The sequence below is a fragment of the Coregonus clupeaformis genome, chromosome 10 (assembly GCF_020615455.1).
Source record: "Coregonus clupeaformis isolate EN_2021a chromosome 10, ASM2061545v1, whole genome shotgun sequence".
NCBI classification, from domain to species: domain Eukaryota; kingdom Metazoa; phylum Chordata; class Actinopteri; order Salmoniformes; family Salmonidae; genus Coregonus; species Coregonus clupeaformis.
The window spans coordinates 53,814,301-53,834,301 of NC_059201.1; the positions used below are offsets into that span (position 1 = coordinate 53,814,301).

The 20,001-nt window shown below is 42.5% G+C and overlaps 1 protein-coding gene across 1 annotated transcript in view; it reads right to left on the bottom strand.

The window, feature by feature from the left end:
- Positions 1-1,877: 1,877 nt before the first annotated feature.
- LOC121575567 (potassium voltage-gated channel subfamily KQT member 2) overlaps positions 1,878-20,001 on the bottom strand; it is a 110,274-nt gene continuing 92,150 nt past the window's right edge. The window contains exons 11-16 of the mRNA XM_041888742.2: positions 14,639-14,913; positions 10,641-10,749; positions 10,229-10,360; positions 7,600-7,695; positions 4,594-4,717; positions 1,878-4,488 (exon numbers count right to left, since the gene is read on the bottom strand). Of these exons, the coding sequence (XP_041744676.2) occupies positions 3,763-4,488; positions 4,594-4,717; positions 7,600-7,695; positions 10,229-10,360; positions 10,641-10,749; positions 14,639-14,913 (1,462 nt within the window). The 3' untranslated portion in view covers positions 1,878-3,762. The remainder of the gene's footprint in view (positions 4,489-4,593; positions 4,718-7,599; positions 7,696-10,228; positions 10,361-10,640; positions 10,750-14,638; positions 14,914-20,001) is intronic.

Here is a 20,001-nt window from a genome sequence, read left to right on the forward strand (position 1 = left end):
ATGTGAATATTAAAATCACCAAAAATTAGAATATGATCTGCTATGACTACAAGGTCTGATAGGAATTCAGGAAACTCAGAGAGGAACGCTGTATATGGCCCAGGAGGCCTGTAAACAGTAGCTATAAAAGTGATTGAGTAGGCTGCATAGATTTCATGACTAGAAGCTCAAAAGATGAAAACGCCATTTTTTTTTTGTAAATTGAAATTTGCTATCGTAAATGTTAGCAACACCTCCGCCTTTGCGGGATGCACGGGGAATATGGTCACTAGTGTAACCAGGAGGTGAGGCCTCATTTAACACAGCAAATTCATCAGGCTTAAGCCATGTTTCAGTCAGGCCAATCACATCAAGATTATGATCAGTGATTAGTTCATTGACTATGACTGCCTTTGAAGTGAGGGATCTAACATTAAGTAACCCTATTTTGAGATGTGAGGTATCACGATCTCTTTCAATAATGGCAGGAATGGAGGAGGTCTTTATCCTAATAAGATTGCTAGGGTGAACACCGCCATGTTTAGTTTTGCCCAACCTAGGTCGAGGCACAGACACAGTCTCAATGGGTATGGCTGAGCTGACTACACTGACTGTGCTATTGGCAGACTCCACTAAGCTGGCAGGTTGGCTAACAGCCTGCTGCCTGGCCTGCACCCTATTTCACTGTGGGGCTAGAGGAGTTAGAGCCCTATCTATGTTGGTAGATAAGAGGAGAGCACCCCTCCAGCTAGGATGGAGTCCGTCACTCCTCAGCAGGTCAGGCTTGGTCCTGTTTGTGGGTGAGTCCCAGAAAGAGGGCCAATTATCCACAAATGTTATCTTTTGGGAGGGGCAGAAAACAGTTTTCAACCAGCGATTAAGTGCTGAGACTCTGCTGTAGAGCTCGTCACTTCCCCTAACTGGGAGGGGGCCAGAGACAATTACTCGATGCCGACACATCTTTCTAGCTGATTTACACACTGAAGCTATGTTGCACTTGGTGACCTCTGACTGTTTCATCCTAACATCGTTGGTGCCGACGTGGATAACAATATCTCTATACTCTCTACACTCGCCAGTTTTAGCTTTAGCCAGCACCATCTTTAGATTAGCCTTAACGTCGGTAGCCCTGCCCCCTGGTAAACAGTGTATGATCGCTGGGTGATTCGTTTTAAGTCTAATACTGCGGGTAATGGAGTCGCCAATGACTAGGGTTTTCAATTTGTCAGAGCTAATGGTGGGAGCCTTCGGCGTCTCAGACCCCGTAACGGGAGGAGTAGAGACTAGAGAAGACTCAGACTCAGACTCCGACTCGCTACATAATGGGGAAAACCGGTTGAAGGTTTCTGTCGGCTGAATGAGCGACACCGGTTGAGCATTCCAACAGTATTTCCCTCCAGAAGCCATGAGAAAGTTGTCCGGCTGCGGGGACTGTGCGGGGGATTTATACTAACGTTACTGTCTGTACTTACTGGTGGCACAGACGCTGTTTCTTCCTTTCCTACACTGAAATTACCCTTGCCTAACGATTGCGTCTGAAGCTGGGCTTGTAGCACAGCTATTCTCGCCGTAAGGCGATCGTTCTCCTGTATATTATGAGTACAGCGACTGCAATTAGAAGAGATCATGTTAATGTTACTACTTAGCTTCGGCTGTTGAAGATGTTGATGAACCATGTCCAGATAAAGCGTCCGGGTGAAAAAGTTGAATAAGGGAAAAAAGTTGCGATGGAAAAAATGGAAAATAACGTAAAGTTGGCAGCTAAAACGTACAGGAAAATGACTCTTCTGTCTCAGGATAAACGTCCGGGGTGAAAAAGTTTAACGAAAACATTTAAACTAAAGTGGTGATCCTAACTGACCTAAAACAGGGAATTTTTACTAGGATTAAATGTCAGGAATTGTGAAAAACTGAGTTTAAATGTATTTGGCTAAGGTGTATGTAAACTTCCGACTTCAACTGTATGTCACCAGGACAATTACAAGGCAGTTGCTGAAAATATCATTTTACCTCATGCAAGACTGCATTTTAAAGGGTTCGAAGGTAGCTCTCTATTTGAGGATTAATTTAATAATTCATGGAGTAATTTAACAATACTTTTTCATCTCTGGATGAAACTATTTAGATCCAGTTGCAGACTGTATCAGTTCAATCATTGTGCATCCACAATACAAAGTGTGAATAAAAAAAATTATGCTGTTAGTAATTCATACGTGTGTACCTTTGCCCTCAATATTTGTCTAGATATTCTGATCGGCACTGGAGAAAATGGAGGGAAAACAGCAGCAAAAATATTGGCAGAGCGAACGGAAGTTTGAATAAATAATAAAGTGAAAGGAAAAAATTACACATTCATTCTTAAATTATTTTGACTTTGAAAGGACAATAATGGAACATCACTCAATGAATTAAAAAAATTACACTCAAAATGTTGCCGTATCAATGGATCAAGGGGCTTTTTCAAAGGATAAAACCGTTTGTTAAATGCCCCCATTTGGCTCACATCAAATATCATGTCAAAGCCTGTGAGTGAGGCTTTTGCAAAAATATGTGATGTTAATTAAATAGGATGCCTGAATATTTTGTACAAAAATGTAGCATCATGAAATGAGATTTTATGCTTTTATAAAAATGTGATGCAATTCAACAAAATATCAAAGCGTTCATCAAACTATAGCTGTTGTAATTTTATATTAGTGTCATATCATGGATCTAGTTGACAATTAGTGCATTTGAATACTATTTGGCAAAATTAAACAAAAATATAAAAATCAAGACAGCTGCAAGGTGTTTGTGCTTGCACAAGCGGCATGTTTTCCTAAATGTCACAAATGTGTCTTACAGCAAATGAATAAACAAATAAATATAATTGCAAATATGTAATATAAAAATCAATAAAATACATCTTTACAGATCATATAAAGACAAAACAAAATGTCCCAATATTGGTTGTACTCCACCTCTTGCCAAAGAAAGCATATTTGTGGATATCACAAATGTAATATTGTGTGTATCGAATAGAATATGTGCAATCTCTATAGTAAGTAGTGTAATGTGAATATCATCAGTGTGTTTGTGCCTTGTACACATTTATGCAAATAAGCCTTATAGGGTTGTGTACAACAATCACTACTAAAATAGTGCACATAGAACTGGTTATCACATGTCCCTACATCCCATAGGGTTTATGGACACGAGCCATAATGTTGACTATAATAAGACATTCCTTTGAAATATATATATTTAGCTGATCAACCATAAAGCAAAACATGTAATCTGTTATCCACTGTAAAGAACTAAGTCATTTGGGATAAAAATACAATACATGACATGTTAGATGAAATTGGGAATCTCTTATGCCACAAAAACAATCAAATGCAACAAAAGAATATGGATGTCATAGTTTTGTCCAAATTCAAGTGTGTTCTTTAACTCTTTAACCATCTCAATGATAATATAGAAGGTTGGCAATTAATCTGCATTCCGTTCCTGAGTAAAAGATCAAAACAATCACTGGCAAACTTAACCTTGAGTTAATGAGTGTGCGAATACATGAGAACAAATGTGTGTGCTTTAAGTCAAATTGAAAAACTACAGGCGCTTTCTCAGTAAAAACCGTTGGAGCGTGATAACTTTTTTCCTCATTCTCCGCTGCAGTCATTCAAGAGGAGCCAGGTTATTTGGTTCTCACAAGTATCATTGGTGGTAGCAGCCTAACACCTAGCACATCAGACCTTCAGCTCTGAACTCCAAGGCATTTATATAAGCAGTTCCAATTTTGGCCTACTTGGATCCTGACCACCCTCTGTCCCCGTAAGCGCCTTCCCCGGTGGCCGAGTGGGGCGAGGGGGCGCAGAGGTCCGAGTCAGTGTCGGATTCACCTTCTGCGATATAGGGCCTTACTTTGGCGCAGCGGGCTACAACACTGAAGTTGCTGTTGTTCAGGAAGTCCAGATTTTCCTTGGACTGGGAGATGCTGAAGCCGCTGAAGGAGCGCTCAAGTTCCTCGTGGTCCACCGAGGGGAAAGAGATGGACGTGTCGCTGTCTGCCTTGCCCTCTCTATCCCCCTCGCCACTGCCACCACCACCGTTGTTGCGGTGGGACCCCCGATTGCTCCCACTGTGGCCTCCAGATGAGCGCTCATGGGCCGGTGGCGGAGGGATGCGGACCAGGGAGGGATCCCCTACGGGGGAAGGCGAGTTGCCCTGGCTGCGCTGGTGGAACTCGCTGACAGGGTGCTGCTGCCAGGAGGTGGAGGGGGGGCAGTGGCCCCCCAGGCCAGAGCAGGCTGGCGGGGGGTCGAAGTTCTTCTGTCCGGCCGAGCTGTTGAAGCGGATGATCTTGGTGATGGAGCCTCTCTTTTCCATGTGGTCCACGGGGCTGTGGTAGGGTGGTGCCGGGTCGGGCTCTTTGGACCCAAAGTAGGCGTCAGTCTCCGACTGGGGGATGCCCATGCGCTGGATGTAGATGTTCACCAAGAAGTCCAGCTTTCTTTCCATTGACATGACCTGCCCAGAAGGGAAGACACCATGGCGTGATGGAGAATTGGAAAGCCCAAGGGAAACACAGGGACACAGTGAATACTGCCATTAATTGCTAATGGTATACCTTACCTTTTTCTCCACTTTCCCCAAACGCCCCATCATGCTTGGGTCCTCCTCAACCCCCCCGTCAGTGGTTCCTTTGGGACGGTCTTTATCTGTGATTGGAGTACTTCGACCAACAATCTGGTCAACTCTACCGATTCAAAACACAAACGGACAATGTCTAGAATAAAGCCAACAGCGTTGAAGAAAACCTGTTTGAAATTGACACAGCAAAAATAAAATCAACCTTCAAAAGTAATGAATGTCCACAATTGTAAAGAATGTATGTAACCCAATACTTTCTCTGCAAGATGTAGAGGAATGCAGGTGTAGAGAGGAGATCACTCAGGTATAGCTCTCACCTGCCGAGCGCTGAGCACAGTGGGAGTGGGATGGGCACATGCATGGGATGGCATACGGAGAGATGGAGGAGGAGGAGGAGGAGGACCCAGGGCCTTACAGGGTGCAGGGTTAGGGTCATCTTTTATTTCAACTACTCATCATTGGCTCTTGAACCCAGCAAGACAATACAGCAACACATTACTTTATGTTTGTATGCCTACTTAAAGCTGTTATAAGAATGACATAATACCTGTCTCAAGTGGGTATTACAGGTTCTGCAAAGGAAGTAACACCCTATGAAGTTGCCAGGGATGGTAATATGGTTGCCATAGATGGTCTGCTTTATAACATTGGCATGCCAGTTGTCAGAAGTGTAAGGCAAGTTGTCACAAACAGTCATGACAAGGAATCTTTGACTGCTATGACAAAGGTTCTGTACGCATTCTAAAGGTAAAGTGTGAATCGAATGTTTACACTTCAAGGGAAGGTTGCTTCAAGTAAAGTGTCACTGAAAACATTGCTTGGACATATTGGATCAGCGATACTTATTGCCCTAAAGCACAGCCTGGTCTCAGACTAGACGTAACATAGTACGGGATACTCAAATATGTTACATTTGGTATGGTTACATAAGACAGAATGTAACTTAAGGCAAAAATGAAAGGAGGGTGGTTGGTCAGGTTGGATGGGTGGGCGTATATCGTGATCGTCTAGCAACCCAAAGGTTGTGTGTTCGAATCTCACCACGGACAACTTTAGCATTTTAGATAATTAGTATCGTTTTAGATACTTTGCAACTACTTAGCATGTTAGCTAACCCTTCCCCTAACCCTAACCCTTTTAGCTAACCCTAACCCTTTAACCTAACTCCTAAACTTAACCCTAACCTTAACCCCTAGCCTAGCTAATGTTAGCCAGCTAGCTAACGTTAGCATTAGCCACCTAGCTAACGTAGCTACAACAAATTGGAATTGGTAACATATTGTACTTTTTGCAAAAACATAACATATCGTACATTTAGCAAATTTGTAACATATCATACGAATTGTAATTTGTAACATATCATACGAGATGGATGATGGTCATCCACAAATTAATACATACCATTCAAAACATAGCATTATAAATGGTGTGGTCCGGATTTATGTAAAGAATAATACTAAATGCTCTGAGACCAGGTTGTAAAGCACCATGAACCTTCTAAAAACCATCCATAACATCTATGCAAGATTGAAAACTGACTGAGGCCTACTTATAAGAGGGTTGGCACTGAACTACCATTTTAAACATCTGAATAAGAGAGCAATATCCTCAGTAGAAAAAATAGATATTAACAGAACGGCTCCATGGTTAGGCAAAACATGCTTACCAATTTTGCAAACATTCAAAGCGGCCAAGATTAGAAACTATGCAACTTCTAAAATGTACATTGTGCATCTCGTGGCATGCTTCAATACACTTCATGCCAACATGCATCCAAAACCGAAGAATATACTGTATTGTTCATAGCCGCCTCACAGGTCATAGGCTGTAGATTCATTTCGATATCTTTACGTAGAAGGCCTTCACATTGTCAATGCATTGCAGGCAATATCAATCAATCACATTTATTTATAAAGCCATTTTTACATCAGCAGCGCAACCCTTTTTTGTTTGGCTACATGACTTGACTACTTACCTATGAGCTTCGCTTCTCCTATGTCCTACAGGAGCATAAGCTCTCCTATATCCTACAGGAGCATTTACCATAGTCTTCTTTTACTTTTATTCTACTTTTATTAATTATCTAGTTAAATCGTAGCAGTATAGCGCAAGACAAATAAGAATATATATTTTTTTACTGTTATATGTGTTAGATACACTGAGTGTACAAAACATTAGGAGCATCAGCTCTTTCCATGACAGACTGACCAGGTGAATCCAGGTGAAAGCTATGACCCCTTATTGATGTCACTTGTTAAATCCACTTCAATCAGTGTAGATGAAGGGTAGGAGACAGGTTAAAGAAGGGTGTTTAAGCCTTGAGACAATTGATACATGGATTGTGTATGTGTCCCATTCAGAGGGTGAATGGGCAAGACAAAAGATTTAAGTGCCTTTGAACGGGGTATGGTAGTAGGTGCCAGGCGCACTGGTTTGAGTGTGTCAAGAACTGCAATGCTGCTGGGTTTTTCACGCTCAACAGTTTCCCGTGTGTTTCAAGAATGGTCCACCACCCAAAGGACATCCAGCCAACTTGACACAACTGTGGGAAGCATTGGAGTCAACATGGGCCAGCATCCCTGTGGAACGCTTTCTACACCTTGTATAGTTCATGCCCCGACGAATTGAGGCTGTTCTGAAGGTAAAAGCAGGTGCAACTCAATATTAGGAAAGAGTTCCTAATGTTTTGTACACTCTGTGTATGCGTATACACATGTGTATAAAGCTGATCAGCACTCAAAGGGCATCAAAGAGACTATGACTCACTGAGTTTGAGTAATTATTTGCTGAGAATAACTGAATAATTGCTGCAAGACGTTTGCTACTTTGATCAAGTCACTGCATCACACTGCGATGTAGACACCGCTAGTAACACGCTGTCACAGTAGGCCGAGCCAAAAAAAGGTTTCTCGCTGCTTGTCAAGACAATAGATAATGAACTGAGGGATAAGCTCTTGATGAGAGAGAGGTAGTCTGGTGAGGCCTAACCTAGGAGAGTTTTTTGGTGACTCTTTGGGTCCATCAGTTGAATACTTCTTATGGCGGGGAGTTGAGGGCCCAGGGGGACCAACAATCATATCTATCCTGGCAAAAGTGAATAGAGAAGACACCAGCACAATGCAGGATGACGGCGCAACAAGGACCAGTCCGACAGGCGCACATCAAATGAACGAAACCAAAACAACAGAACCAGGAGACAAAAGACAAGGACAAATAAGTGAAAATATATTCCAAACATATTTGCCAATAGTAAAACAGCAAATTGCTGTTTTCATTTGGTAAATTAATCAGCCTCTGTACTGCAGATGTATGATATGACAGTGAAGCCATCATTTTAAAACAAATAGGGAGGAGATTTGAATGTTACATTTTTTTCTCTTCTAAGTAGGAATATATTTACATATATGTGGTATCATTTGTAAACTCACAACATATATTGTACTTATTCGACAACGTTGCCCCTGAGATGAGACTGAATATGCTCAAGATGTCGCCTTTGTGTTATACATGGTGGACAGACACTTACTATTGTTGTGTAATGCGTATAGACGTTGAATTCAGATTCAATGCGTTCTGACCTTTGGGGGAACAAAACTCACAACTCCATAATTGCAACAACAACAAAAAATTGCTGGGTTCACTTGGTAAGAACAACCTCACGGAAAATTTGCTTGGTCATGGGTATCAGGGTTGTGTCTCTGGAAATTGGACCCTTTATGGTAAGTCTCTTAACATCATAAAATATGCAGGGAGCAGGTCAAGCCAAATGCTAATTGTCTTGATAAGAGTTGTATTAACATGCATACAGGACAGTTACAAAGAAGCAGACTACATCAACGTTTCATTGAAATAATCACTGATCATCACTGATTCACTGAATCCGTATTGCGAGTTGATCTTTTCGTGTAATTATTTGAGGTACAGTAGCCTATAAAGTGATGTGGGTGGGACTCAGGAAGATCATGAATTATCAATCATCCTATGATTCCAGCCAACAGTGGCTGTTGTTTGCTCACAGCATTAACAACATGCCATTTGGTTTAGGAATATTTGATTGACAGACTATCATAACACCGTCAACAATAGGTTTAAGGAATTGAATTGAGCTATGAATTGTGTGACATCAAAGCATGGCACTGACTCAAGTGTCATTATTTTAGTTTGTTATTGTAAAAGAGAATGTGTTCTCAGTAACTTACCTGTTTAAGTAAAAGTAACAATATTTTATTTGGCCCCTGACATTTTTTGTTGTTGGACATAAATAAGACTGTAAAGATCCAAGTGATTTTAATTTTGGAAATCCGTTTCAAAGTATTCCCACGTAATTAGAGAGATACAGTATATGTGATTGTATACAAATATGCAAGCAAGGTTTTAAATTATTATGTTTTAGTCAAATATATCTGTTTGGCTTTTTGTGGTCAATTCGCAGGGTTTGGCCGGCCGGGATGTCCTTGTCCCATCGCGCTCTAGTGACTCCTTGTGGCGGGCCGGGCGCATGCACGCTAACTTCGGTCGCCAGTTGTACGGTGTTTCCCCCGACACATTGGTGCGGCTGGCTTCCGGGTTAAGCGAGCATTGTGCCAAGAAGCAGTGCGGCTTGGCAGGGTCGTGTTTCGGAGGACACATGGCTTTGCCTCTCCCGAGTCCGTACGGGAGTTGCAGCGATGGGACAAGACTGTAACTACCAATTGGATATCACAAAATTGGAGAGAAAATGGGGTGAAAAGTAAAAAAATATATAATATAGTATTACAGACCAAGTAGTCTTGTAGGCCTACTTAAATACATGACTCTTGCATTTAACATGCAACTCACTGGACTAATGGTCATCTCTCAGTCCCATTTGTAACACTGAGAAGTAGAGCATAATTATGAATTTTTTGCTCAATCTGATTGGGTGGGCTTGGCTCACCAGTTGGTGGGCCTACGCCCACCCAGTCCTACCCGTGCCTACGCCCCTGTGGAACATTCAGGAACACTGAAACATTTAAAGTGGAACTGACAGTGTTTTAACTACTTTGCGGATATGAAATAAACAGACAATCATAATAGCAGTCAAAATAGTACCGGCATCTATTTCAGTCCAAGGGACTGGGGAGTTTGTCAGGATCAGAAGAAATTATGAAAGTTGCAAAGCACAGGTAAAAAGTTAGAGGAAAACCCGCCGTAATCTTCTGTAAACCTAACCCTGGGATAGAGTTTTAATTTTTTGCAGGACAATTACACATATTTTAATGCCACACATTTTAATGGCTTTCCAAGAGGTGTTGAGTGTTCCTGAGTGGTTCAGTCTCAGTTCTGACTTAAATTTGCTTGAGTTTTGAATATTGCTGTCCATTAATGATTCCTAACTAAATGTACTGAGCTTGAGCAATTTTGATGTGTTGTGAAGGTTGGTAGAATATTTTCAAAATGATTCAGTTGTAATGGTTGCCAAAGGTGCTTCCACCAAGTATTAACTCTGCGGTGTGAAGACATACGCAATCAATACGTCTTAATCTTTTATTAATTTGGAATTTTGCTGTACCCAGGGATCTAAAAGTGTGGCAAAAGACAGGTCTCAGAGTGAGATAGAGAATAAGAGAGAGAGAATAGGAGAGGGAGGGTATCTTGCCTGGACTGGAGGTTTTTGATGCGGGCCAGCATGTCCAAGTGGCCAGCTGAATACTGCTCTATGACATCCATCACGTCATACGGCCGCAGGCTCTCTTTGAACTTCCTCTTGGAGACCATGAACCTCATAATGCTGAGGAGAGAGAGACGTTTGAGATATAAACACAACCTCAATAGGATATTTTAAATGGGACATTTCATAGATCATTATACAAGGATCTGGGACAATTATGTGGGCCGTGAGATATCTCAATTCAACTTCTTACATGTCTGTATACAGTATAAAACGATTTTCCCAGATTGAGATTGAAGAACAAGAGGGTGATATGAACAAAAAAATTATACAGATAATGAGAGATAGAGATTCACCTGACCCAGACCCACTCTGAAAGACAAAACTTGTCTTGGCTTACCAAATGGACCTGATGGTGACCTTAAGTCCGGGAGTCAAGTCCTGAGGGACAAACTCACAGTGGCAGCTCTTATTGTCGTCCGCTATGTCCTCTCCAGGGAAGCTGGCTTCTACGAAACACAACAAGCACACGAGAGCTCCGGTGTTAGCGTGTTCCTGTGGGATGGGGTGGATGGAAACACTGAACTGTCATCTGCACTCTCCCTTAACCTCCACTCATTCAGTCTTTAAGGATGCCAGTCTGCATGGAACCTAGCGAAGGCACAGCCATTAACTTGCACAGCCCAGGGTTACAGTGAGGGATTGGGCGTCGAATTGAGGGCAGCTTAATGGCAGTGTCGGTTCATCTCATTGGCTGATGCAGGATAAGGAAAATGAAAGGGGGGGATTGGGAAGAAGGGGGGACATAGCGGTACCAGTTTCAGAGGTTAATGGCTTCACCTGACTACTGTGACCCAAAAATATGGAGGCGTGACGTGGCGTGCCAAAGCCAGTGTGCTCTTATCTTAAGCTACGCTAGCAGCTAGCATCGTTGTGCATGACACTGAGACAGTCAGTAGACAGTCCACTGCAGTGGACCACAGCCTAGTCAATCTGCAGTTTGAGACACTTGAGTTCAAGGTGTAGGCCTATGCAGAGTGGGATAGTCGTTCAAGTGTTTCAAACTGCTGAATGCCTATTATGGTAGAAGGGGGACTATGTGCCTACATGAGGTTCAATGCAGAGACAGAGACGTAACAGTACAAAACATGGATGCTCAATAAGCACCTATATAGAAGCCATAGCAGGACAGCTAACTCCGCAATCAATGTATCTAGCTATATCTTGAAGTAAAACGCAATAGTGGAAACAGTGTAACAGTGTAAACTGGTCCTCCTGTATATAATTCATTATATTAAGCATCAAACATTTCTGATACTCCTTTCGATATCAAACTTTTTTGTGTGGCTGAGTCACTGGATTTACTGTAAATTTGACTGTGAGGGGGGAGCCGAGAAGGAGTTTGGATATTGGCTTATGCAGTCACACATTTATCTTTCAATTATTGTAAGGGATTGCTTTTCTATTTTTGGGATCTAAAGGCCAGACTCGAGTTGGCAGCAATTTGCATCAGTGAAATTGGAGGTTCAGACTGGTGACAAGGCTGAGTAAATCTCTCCCTACATATTTCAATATTGGTGCTGTATTTGAGAGGGTATGGATTTCTCCCTTTTCAAGACAATAATGGTTTTATGGTGTGCAAGAGGATTTGCTTGTCTTTGGTTCTATGTATCTAGTGTATGTAGTATGTGTATCTAGCGTAATCAAGTATGTCTATGTGAACTCTGAGCTCAAGAAATTTGAAGCCGATATCTGTATTGACAAATAAAGAGCTTGAACTTGCCTGAAGGTGTCAATCATTTTGGGTCACAGCATTGACCTATCCCAGTTTCACTCCAACAGACAAAAACATTGTGCACCTAATGCCAACCAAACTACAGAGCCGTGAAACTGCAACACGTCTTCCCCAACATGGCTTCCATTTTAAGGGGAGGGGATCTAGTGTCACGGTTCTACAGTGCTATGTTTAAAGGCCCTTAGTGGGCGTCGAAGGCCAACTGACAGAGATCAGACAGCTTCCTTCATGCAGGTTAGAATGCAGCAGCGGCAGCCATTTTCAGTTGAGTGCATGGCTTTCGGGCTGCTTGCTTGGAGTTGGAGTGGGCTATTATGGAAATGATGGGGCCCACCCACTACTGTGCTCATGGAATGGGTCTACAGTTGGGCATGCATTATATTGCTTCTATCATATAAACACTTGTTTTTATTCATTTTGATCTGGTGACCATCCCCCTAGCAGACATGGGATTTTCTTCTTACTGATTAACCCCTCAATTGCTGCAAAGGAGGTGTAGAGGAGAAGGAAAAGACAATAAGATAAAGCTGGTTAAATTGTGGAAAAAATCATAATACAATCACCAAAAAACAGGCTTATTAGGAAATGGTATACAATATCATGATGTAAAGAACCCGAGGGCAGTGGTGATATTCAGTTGTGTCAGGTTGTATCTTGTCATGTATTACAGAAACTCTCTGAAGGTACAATGCAATAAGGACTGCAAGGGTATTGGCCAGATCTGCATCGTGAAAGGGAGGGGTGATAAGTAATAATTATGGCCATCAAATGTAGTTTGGTACAGTAATTAGTGGAATGGACTGAAGAAGAAAGGACTGCAGAAACAGGTTTTAATAACCCCTTAAGAAATATGCAAAAAATATTATATAATGCAAAACATTGGCGCTTACATTTCATTATGATTAGGGCATTCACAGAAAGTGTTACCAAGATTTTCATACTGGTTGCAGTCACTTATTCTATTGCAAAATTGTGAAAAGGCATGTTGTGACACAATGGTAATTTGACAGTGAAAACCCTACACTGTCATGCAGCAACCGGTGATAATGCTGTGGAAATTTGCATTGGATGTACAATACTATACTTTAACCTCTTTACAGCTGTTTGCCAAATGGAACAAATCAAAAAAACAAATTCCAAACATGGGCTGGTTTCTCAGACACAGATTAAGCCTAGTCCTGGACTGGAAAGCACTTTAAATGGAGATTCTCCATTGAGCACGCTTTTTAGTCAGGGGCTTCTGTGTCTGGGAAATTAGTCCAAAAAGCATACCAAACCAAAAACAAAACATGATAGCATATCTGTACATGAGGTAATAAATCCCTCTATATATATATATATATATATATATATATATATATATATATATTCATATATATATATTCATATATATATATATATATATATATATTCATATATATATATGAATATATATATATATATATATATATATATATATATATATATATATATATATATATATGAATATATATATATGAATATATATATATATATATATATATATATATATATATATATAAATCCCTCTATATATATATATATATATATATATATATATATATATATATATATATATATATATATATATATATTGATGTGTTGATCGTGGATGTTGAAACAACCATCCCTGTTTGCCTGACCTGGTGACCTCTTCTGTCTGAATTCTTCATCCTGCATCTCAATCAGCACTTTAGCACAGCGTCAAACAGAGAAACGAAAAAGGAATCGATGAGGATTGCATTTTGCCAATCGTGCATCAAATGATTGTTTTCTGTCAACGTACAGAGAAAACGCCATCAAGAGCAACAATTGCATGAATACAGACACATAAAACAGACCGGACATGTTTAACAGAACTGCATCATGTAGGGCAAACATATGCTGCCATGCTGTTTAGTTCATTTACATTTACATTTTTGTCATTTAGCAGACGCTCTTATCCAGAGCGACTTACAGTTAGTTTCATGATTAATATCTACGATTAATTAACAGTAACACTTAAACAATTTAAGACTTGAACATCAAAATACTTTAAGAGGTGGTGACAACGCCAATGCCAATAATATACTGCCAATAGCATTGTTATAGGACATGTAGTGAGAACATGAGTTCAACAGCGGTTATAACACTGTCACTGTTATCAGTTCAAAGGTTTGTTTCAACCAGCCATAGTCTGAGTAATGTAGCTAACCAAATCCTTATGATAGCATAAAGTGGCATTATGACCATTGTTGTAACTTGTCAATGTCACCTAACATTTTATACATCACCTACATCAGCAGAACATAATCATGTCTTTCTCTAATTGTACTGTTCCAAGTTTGTTTCAAATGAACCAAACAGCAAGGCAACAAAGATACTACAGATAACAGAGAAAAAGGTATGACCCCCGGGAAAAAACAGGCCCACAATAGATACAGTACATAACACAACATACGATCTGAACTCTCACAGCACAGCTCATCACACCACACAAACTCATTGCAACACTAAAGCCACAAAGAATAACACATCATTCAAAAGCTAGACTGAACTCAACATATCAAGTACCACAGAAACACATAGCGTAAAGATAATCCTACCTTCCGAGTTTTGGCGCGAGGCTGCGCCCTTGATGCGGAAGGCTTGACGTGCCCGGCTGCGTTCTCCGAAACTCCAGCTCTTGGGCACTTTGCTGGGGCTGTCTTCGTTGGTGTTGTCCGCACTGGGGGACTGGCGGATGGGTTGGCCCTGGCCTTGGCCCCCCTGGCCTTGACCCTGGCTGCCTTGTCCGCTGGGGCCCTGGGGTGAACCTTTCCCTTTTGTCCCCGAGCTCCGGGGACTGGAGAAAACGCGCTCCTTCAGGCTGACCTTCTGACTGGAGGGGTCAGGGGATCAAGAGATGTTGAGAGGAGATATGTCATGTGATTATCACTCAAGCAATACAAGTCAGTGTTTTTCTGTGTATTCATGCACACCATGCACATCTTTACTTACCAATATGCAGTTATGGTAATCAGATGCTATTGATGTCGCAATATTTAGTGGTTTACTAGCCGTACAATTTACATTTTAGTCATTTAGCAGACGCTCTTATCCAGAGCGACTTACAGTTTTAGTGAGTGCATACATTTTTTCATACTGGCCCCCCGTGGGAATCGAACCCACAACCTATGGGCTATGTTTTGGTATTGCATTCATTCAGCCCCAACTGAATATTGACGGAGAGTCATAACCTCTATTTACTTGGCAGTAAGTAATCAGTCAAATAAAGTTTTTCAATAAATCTTCTCATTTTATAGGACTTTTCTAAAACAGAAACATCTTACCCAGGCCTTTTCACACTCATGAGCTCAACATATTGGTGACTGTATGACTAAATCACTTGAGTAAGCACGTGCACTACTTATGAGCATGGCCACGAGTCCATGAGAGGACAAGGTCAGAGCACGACATTGTGCCATGCTCATAAATAACGTTGTCATTGACGTCACGCCATCCTGCATCATTAGTTAGAAATGTGATGGGTAAAACATGAGTGTCAGTAGTAGCCACAGGCTCTCTGTGTTGTTGTGTCCTAAGTAGTGCACTATATAGGGAATAGGGTGCCATTTGGGACGCAGATGGTTTGTTTATTAGGATCCCCATTAGCTTATGCTCATGCAGCAGCTACTCTTCCTGGGGTCCACAAAAAACATAACATAATACAAATCATTGATAGACAAAAACAGCTCAAGGACAGAGCTACATACATTTTAAATAAGAATAATATAAAATAAGTTTGCTAAAATTTCTAAAAACCTGTTTTTGCTTTGTCATTATGGGGTATTGTGTGTAGATTGATGAGGGGGAATAAAACATTTGGTCCCATATTCATTGTAACGTAAAAAAATGTGGAAAAAGTCAAGGTGTCTGAATACTTTCCGAATGCACTGTATGTGTATTAAAGTAGTCAAAAGTTTAGTATTTGGTCCCATATTCATTGCACCCAATGTTTCAAGCAGACCACCATAGTCCCTGTGCCCAAGAACACTAAGGTAACATGCCTAAATGACTACATTTACGTCATTTAGCAGACGCTCTTATCCAGAGCGACTTACAAATAGGTGCATTCACCTTATAGCCAGTGGGATAACCACTTTACAATGGTTTTTATTTTTTTTATTTTTATTATTATTATTTGGGGGGGGGGGGCTAGAAGGATTACTTTATCCTATCCCAGGTATTCCTTAAAGAGGTGGGGTTTCAAATGTCTCTGGAAGGTGGTGAGTGACTCCACTGTCCTGGCGTCGTGAGGGAGCTTGTTCCACCCTTGGGGTGCCAGAGCAGCGAACAGTTTTGACTGGGCTGAGCGGGAACTATGCTTCCGCAGAGGTAGGGGAGCCAGCAGGCCAGAGGTGGATGAACGCAGTGCCCTCGTTTGGGTGTAGGGACTGATCAGAGCCTGAAGGTACAGAGGTGCCGTTCCCCTCACAGCTCCGTAGGCAAGCACCATGGTCTTGTAGCAGATGCGAGCTTCAACTGGAAGCCAGTGGAGTGTGCGGAGGAGCGGGGTGACGTGAGAGAACTTGGGAAGGTTGAACACCAGACGGGCTGCGGCATTCTGGATGAGTTGTAGGGGTTTAATGGCCAGTAGCACTCACGTCTGTAGCCATGAAGCACTTTGAAAGGCTGGTCATGGCTCACATCAACACCATTATCCCAGAAACCCTAGACCCACTCCAACTTGCATACCGCCCCAGCAGATCCACAGAGGATGCAATCTCTATTGAACTCCACACTGCCCTTTCCCACCTGGACAAAATGAACACCTACGTGAGAATGCTATTCATTGACTACAGCTCAGCGTTCAACACCATAGTGCCATCAAAGCTCATCAATAAGCTAAGGACCCTGGGACTAAACACCTCCCGCCGCCAGGTGGTAAGGGTAGGTAACAACACATCTGTCACGCTGTGGCTGCTCTGCTGCAGTCTAGAAGTTTCCCCGGGGCTGTCCGTGGTCCTGCCTCTGAGGAAATATTTCGCAATGCTGTCCATGGACCTGGCAGCCAAAAAACAAAGAAACCTGCTAGGCACATAACGTCCATCCACAACACAACCCCTGAAACTGCTACATACCTTCCCCCTCAGCGTTGACACTGGGGTCAGAGCGGTTGAAGAGACAGGGCATCAGCATTACCATGTTTAGAACCCGAACAGTGGACGATTTTGGTAGTGGAAAGGCTGGAGGCTGAGGAACCAATGGGTGATCCAGGCGTTAGTGTCCTTATTCTGCTTCATCCAGGTGAGAGGAGCGTGCTCTGTCATCAATACAAACTTGCGACCCAGAACTTAATATTTCAAGGACTCCAGAGCCCATTTAATCGCCAGACACTCTTCTTCTATTGTTGCATATTTGGTTTCACAGGGAGTCAATTTACGGCTAATGTACAGCACTGGATGTTCCTCTCCATTCACTTCCTGCGAGAGTACAGCTCCAATTCCCGTGTCCGATGCATCTGTCTGTACAATCAGAGGCTTCGAGAAATCCGCAGAATACAATACAGGAGCAGTGCATAAGGCCATTTTCAGTTTTTGAAAAGCCTCTTCGGCCTCATGGTTCCACTTTACCATGGCAGGTTGGGCATTCCGGGTCAGGTCACACAGGGTTCCTGAAATGATTGCATAATCCTGGATGAAACGTCTGTAATAACAGGTTATTCACAGGAAAGCACGTACCGGTTACTTGTTTACTGGTCGAGGCCAATCCTGGATTGCCGCGACCTTCTTCTCTTGTGGTTTGATGAACCCTCGCCCTATGGAATAGCCCAGATACTTTGCTTCACTTACCCCCAGCGTGCATTTCTTTGGGTTGGCCAGGAGCCCTGCTTGCCGAAGTACATCGATGACTGCTGTTAACCGGATTAGGTGCTCCTCCCAAGTGTGGCTGTGGATGATCACAACGTCCAGATAGGCTGCAGCATAGGATTGATGTGGGCGCAGAATGCGGTCCATCAGCCTTTGAAATGTGGCAGGGGCTCCTTGAAGTCCAAAGGGCAGTCGCACATATAGGAACAGGCCTTCTGGAGTAGAGAATGCAGTCTTCTCCCGAGCTGCAGGGGTCAGAGGAACCTACCAATACCCCTCGGTTAGGTCAAGTGTACTGATAAAGGGTGCATATCCCAGTCTCTCCATCATCTCATCTATTCGTGGCATGGGATAAGCATCAAATTCCGAAATGGCATTCAACTTACGGAAGTCATTACAGAATCGTATTGTACCATCTGGTTTTGATACCAGGACTATCGGGCTGGACCACGCACTGTGTGATTCTTCAATGACTTCCAACTCCAACATCTTCCTCACTTCTTCTTTTATTGCCACTCTCCTCGCCTCTGGCGCCCGATAAGGTTTTTGATGGACCCGTATCCCCGGAGGCGTGATGATGTCATGTTGGATGTGATGGGTGTGCCCTGGTTAGGAAGAATACACATCTTTATTTTTCACAACCAACTCACATAGCTCCTGGGTCTGGGAAGGCGTTACATCTCCGAAGGCAATTTCTTCCAGCAGGTTCTCTGAAGAAGAGGAAGTGGCCGAAAATAGTGAAGTCTGAATGTTGGCAATTTACATAGATCTTTCATTATCTTGGACATGAACACTGTGCATTGGTCCTTCAGGATTTCTCGGGGTAATCCCACCCGGGAGAACATCTGTAACAGCTCTCTGGCGATGCTCCTGGTGTTGGGACTACACAGGGGTATGGCCTCGGGATACCTGGTGGCATAATCTACCACAACCAGTATATGTTGAAAGCCTTTCGCAGACCGTGGCAATGGTCCAATTAAATCCATAGCAATTCTATCGAAGGGTGTGTCTATCACTGGCAACGGGATTCATTGATTTCGTAAATCAGGAAGGGGTGAGGTTCTCTGACAGTCAGGACACCCCTGGCAATACCTTACGACATCTGCATACACCCCCGGCCAGAAGAAACATTGTAACACCCGCTCTTGTGTTTTCTCTCTCCGTAAATGTCCTCCCAATAGCTGGCTATGGGCCAGGTTCAGCACTGTTCGCCGAAACGGGGTTGGAACCAACAGCTGCTCCACCGTAATGTCATTGGATTCCGTGACCTGGTATAAGATATTATTTCTCATGGAAAAATGAGGAAAAGTGAGTACATTAGCCGGATTTATAGGTATGCCATCTATTACCTTAACATTCTATCTTGTGTTCTGTAGTGTGGGGTCTTCCAGCTGAGCCGTACGAGACTCAGGAGCAGTGGCGGCTCCTGAAAAAATTCTCAGGAGGGGCAATTTTTCTGATGATTTAGGTGACCTACACACATTTAAAAAAAGATATGTCCAGCAACAACATGAAGACAGGGGCAGCATATAAGTCAATACCAGAAGCATTTATTGACTGATCTCAAAAGTGTTGGCTTACCAGGGTTGGTGGAGCCCTCAGTTTCATCTTTGCCTCGCAAAGCTAACTCAAACACTCCGCAAAACTTCACACACTGGATTAGCCGGCTGAGGATGTGGCGGTTCTTGCTAATGTCGTAGTAAATATATTTGTTATAGTGAATATGGAATATGATATGTTGAGTAAAATGTTGTGCTAAGATCTATTTAGGTCAGGAGCTGGTTATAAGTTCTGTTCCTATCCAATAACAATGGACAAAAGGGTCCTATCTTGTCAGCCTTGTCAGCAGGTGGCCAAGGACAACACCCACGCCATAGGCCTCTCAGTTCTTCCAACTCACGAGTTCTTGCTCTGAGGACACACACACACACAAACACACACACACACACATCATCACTGTTAAACACACACACACACATCATCACTGTTAAACACACACACACACACACACACACACACACAAAAATCCCCTCTCTTAGGCTGAACATTTGAAGACAGAGAACCCGACTCAGAGCCAATGCAACAGTGACAGTAGCCTGCAGGGGACCTCGCCCAAC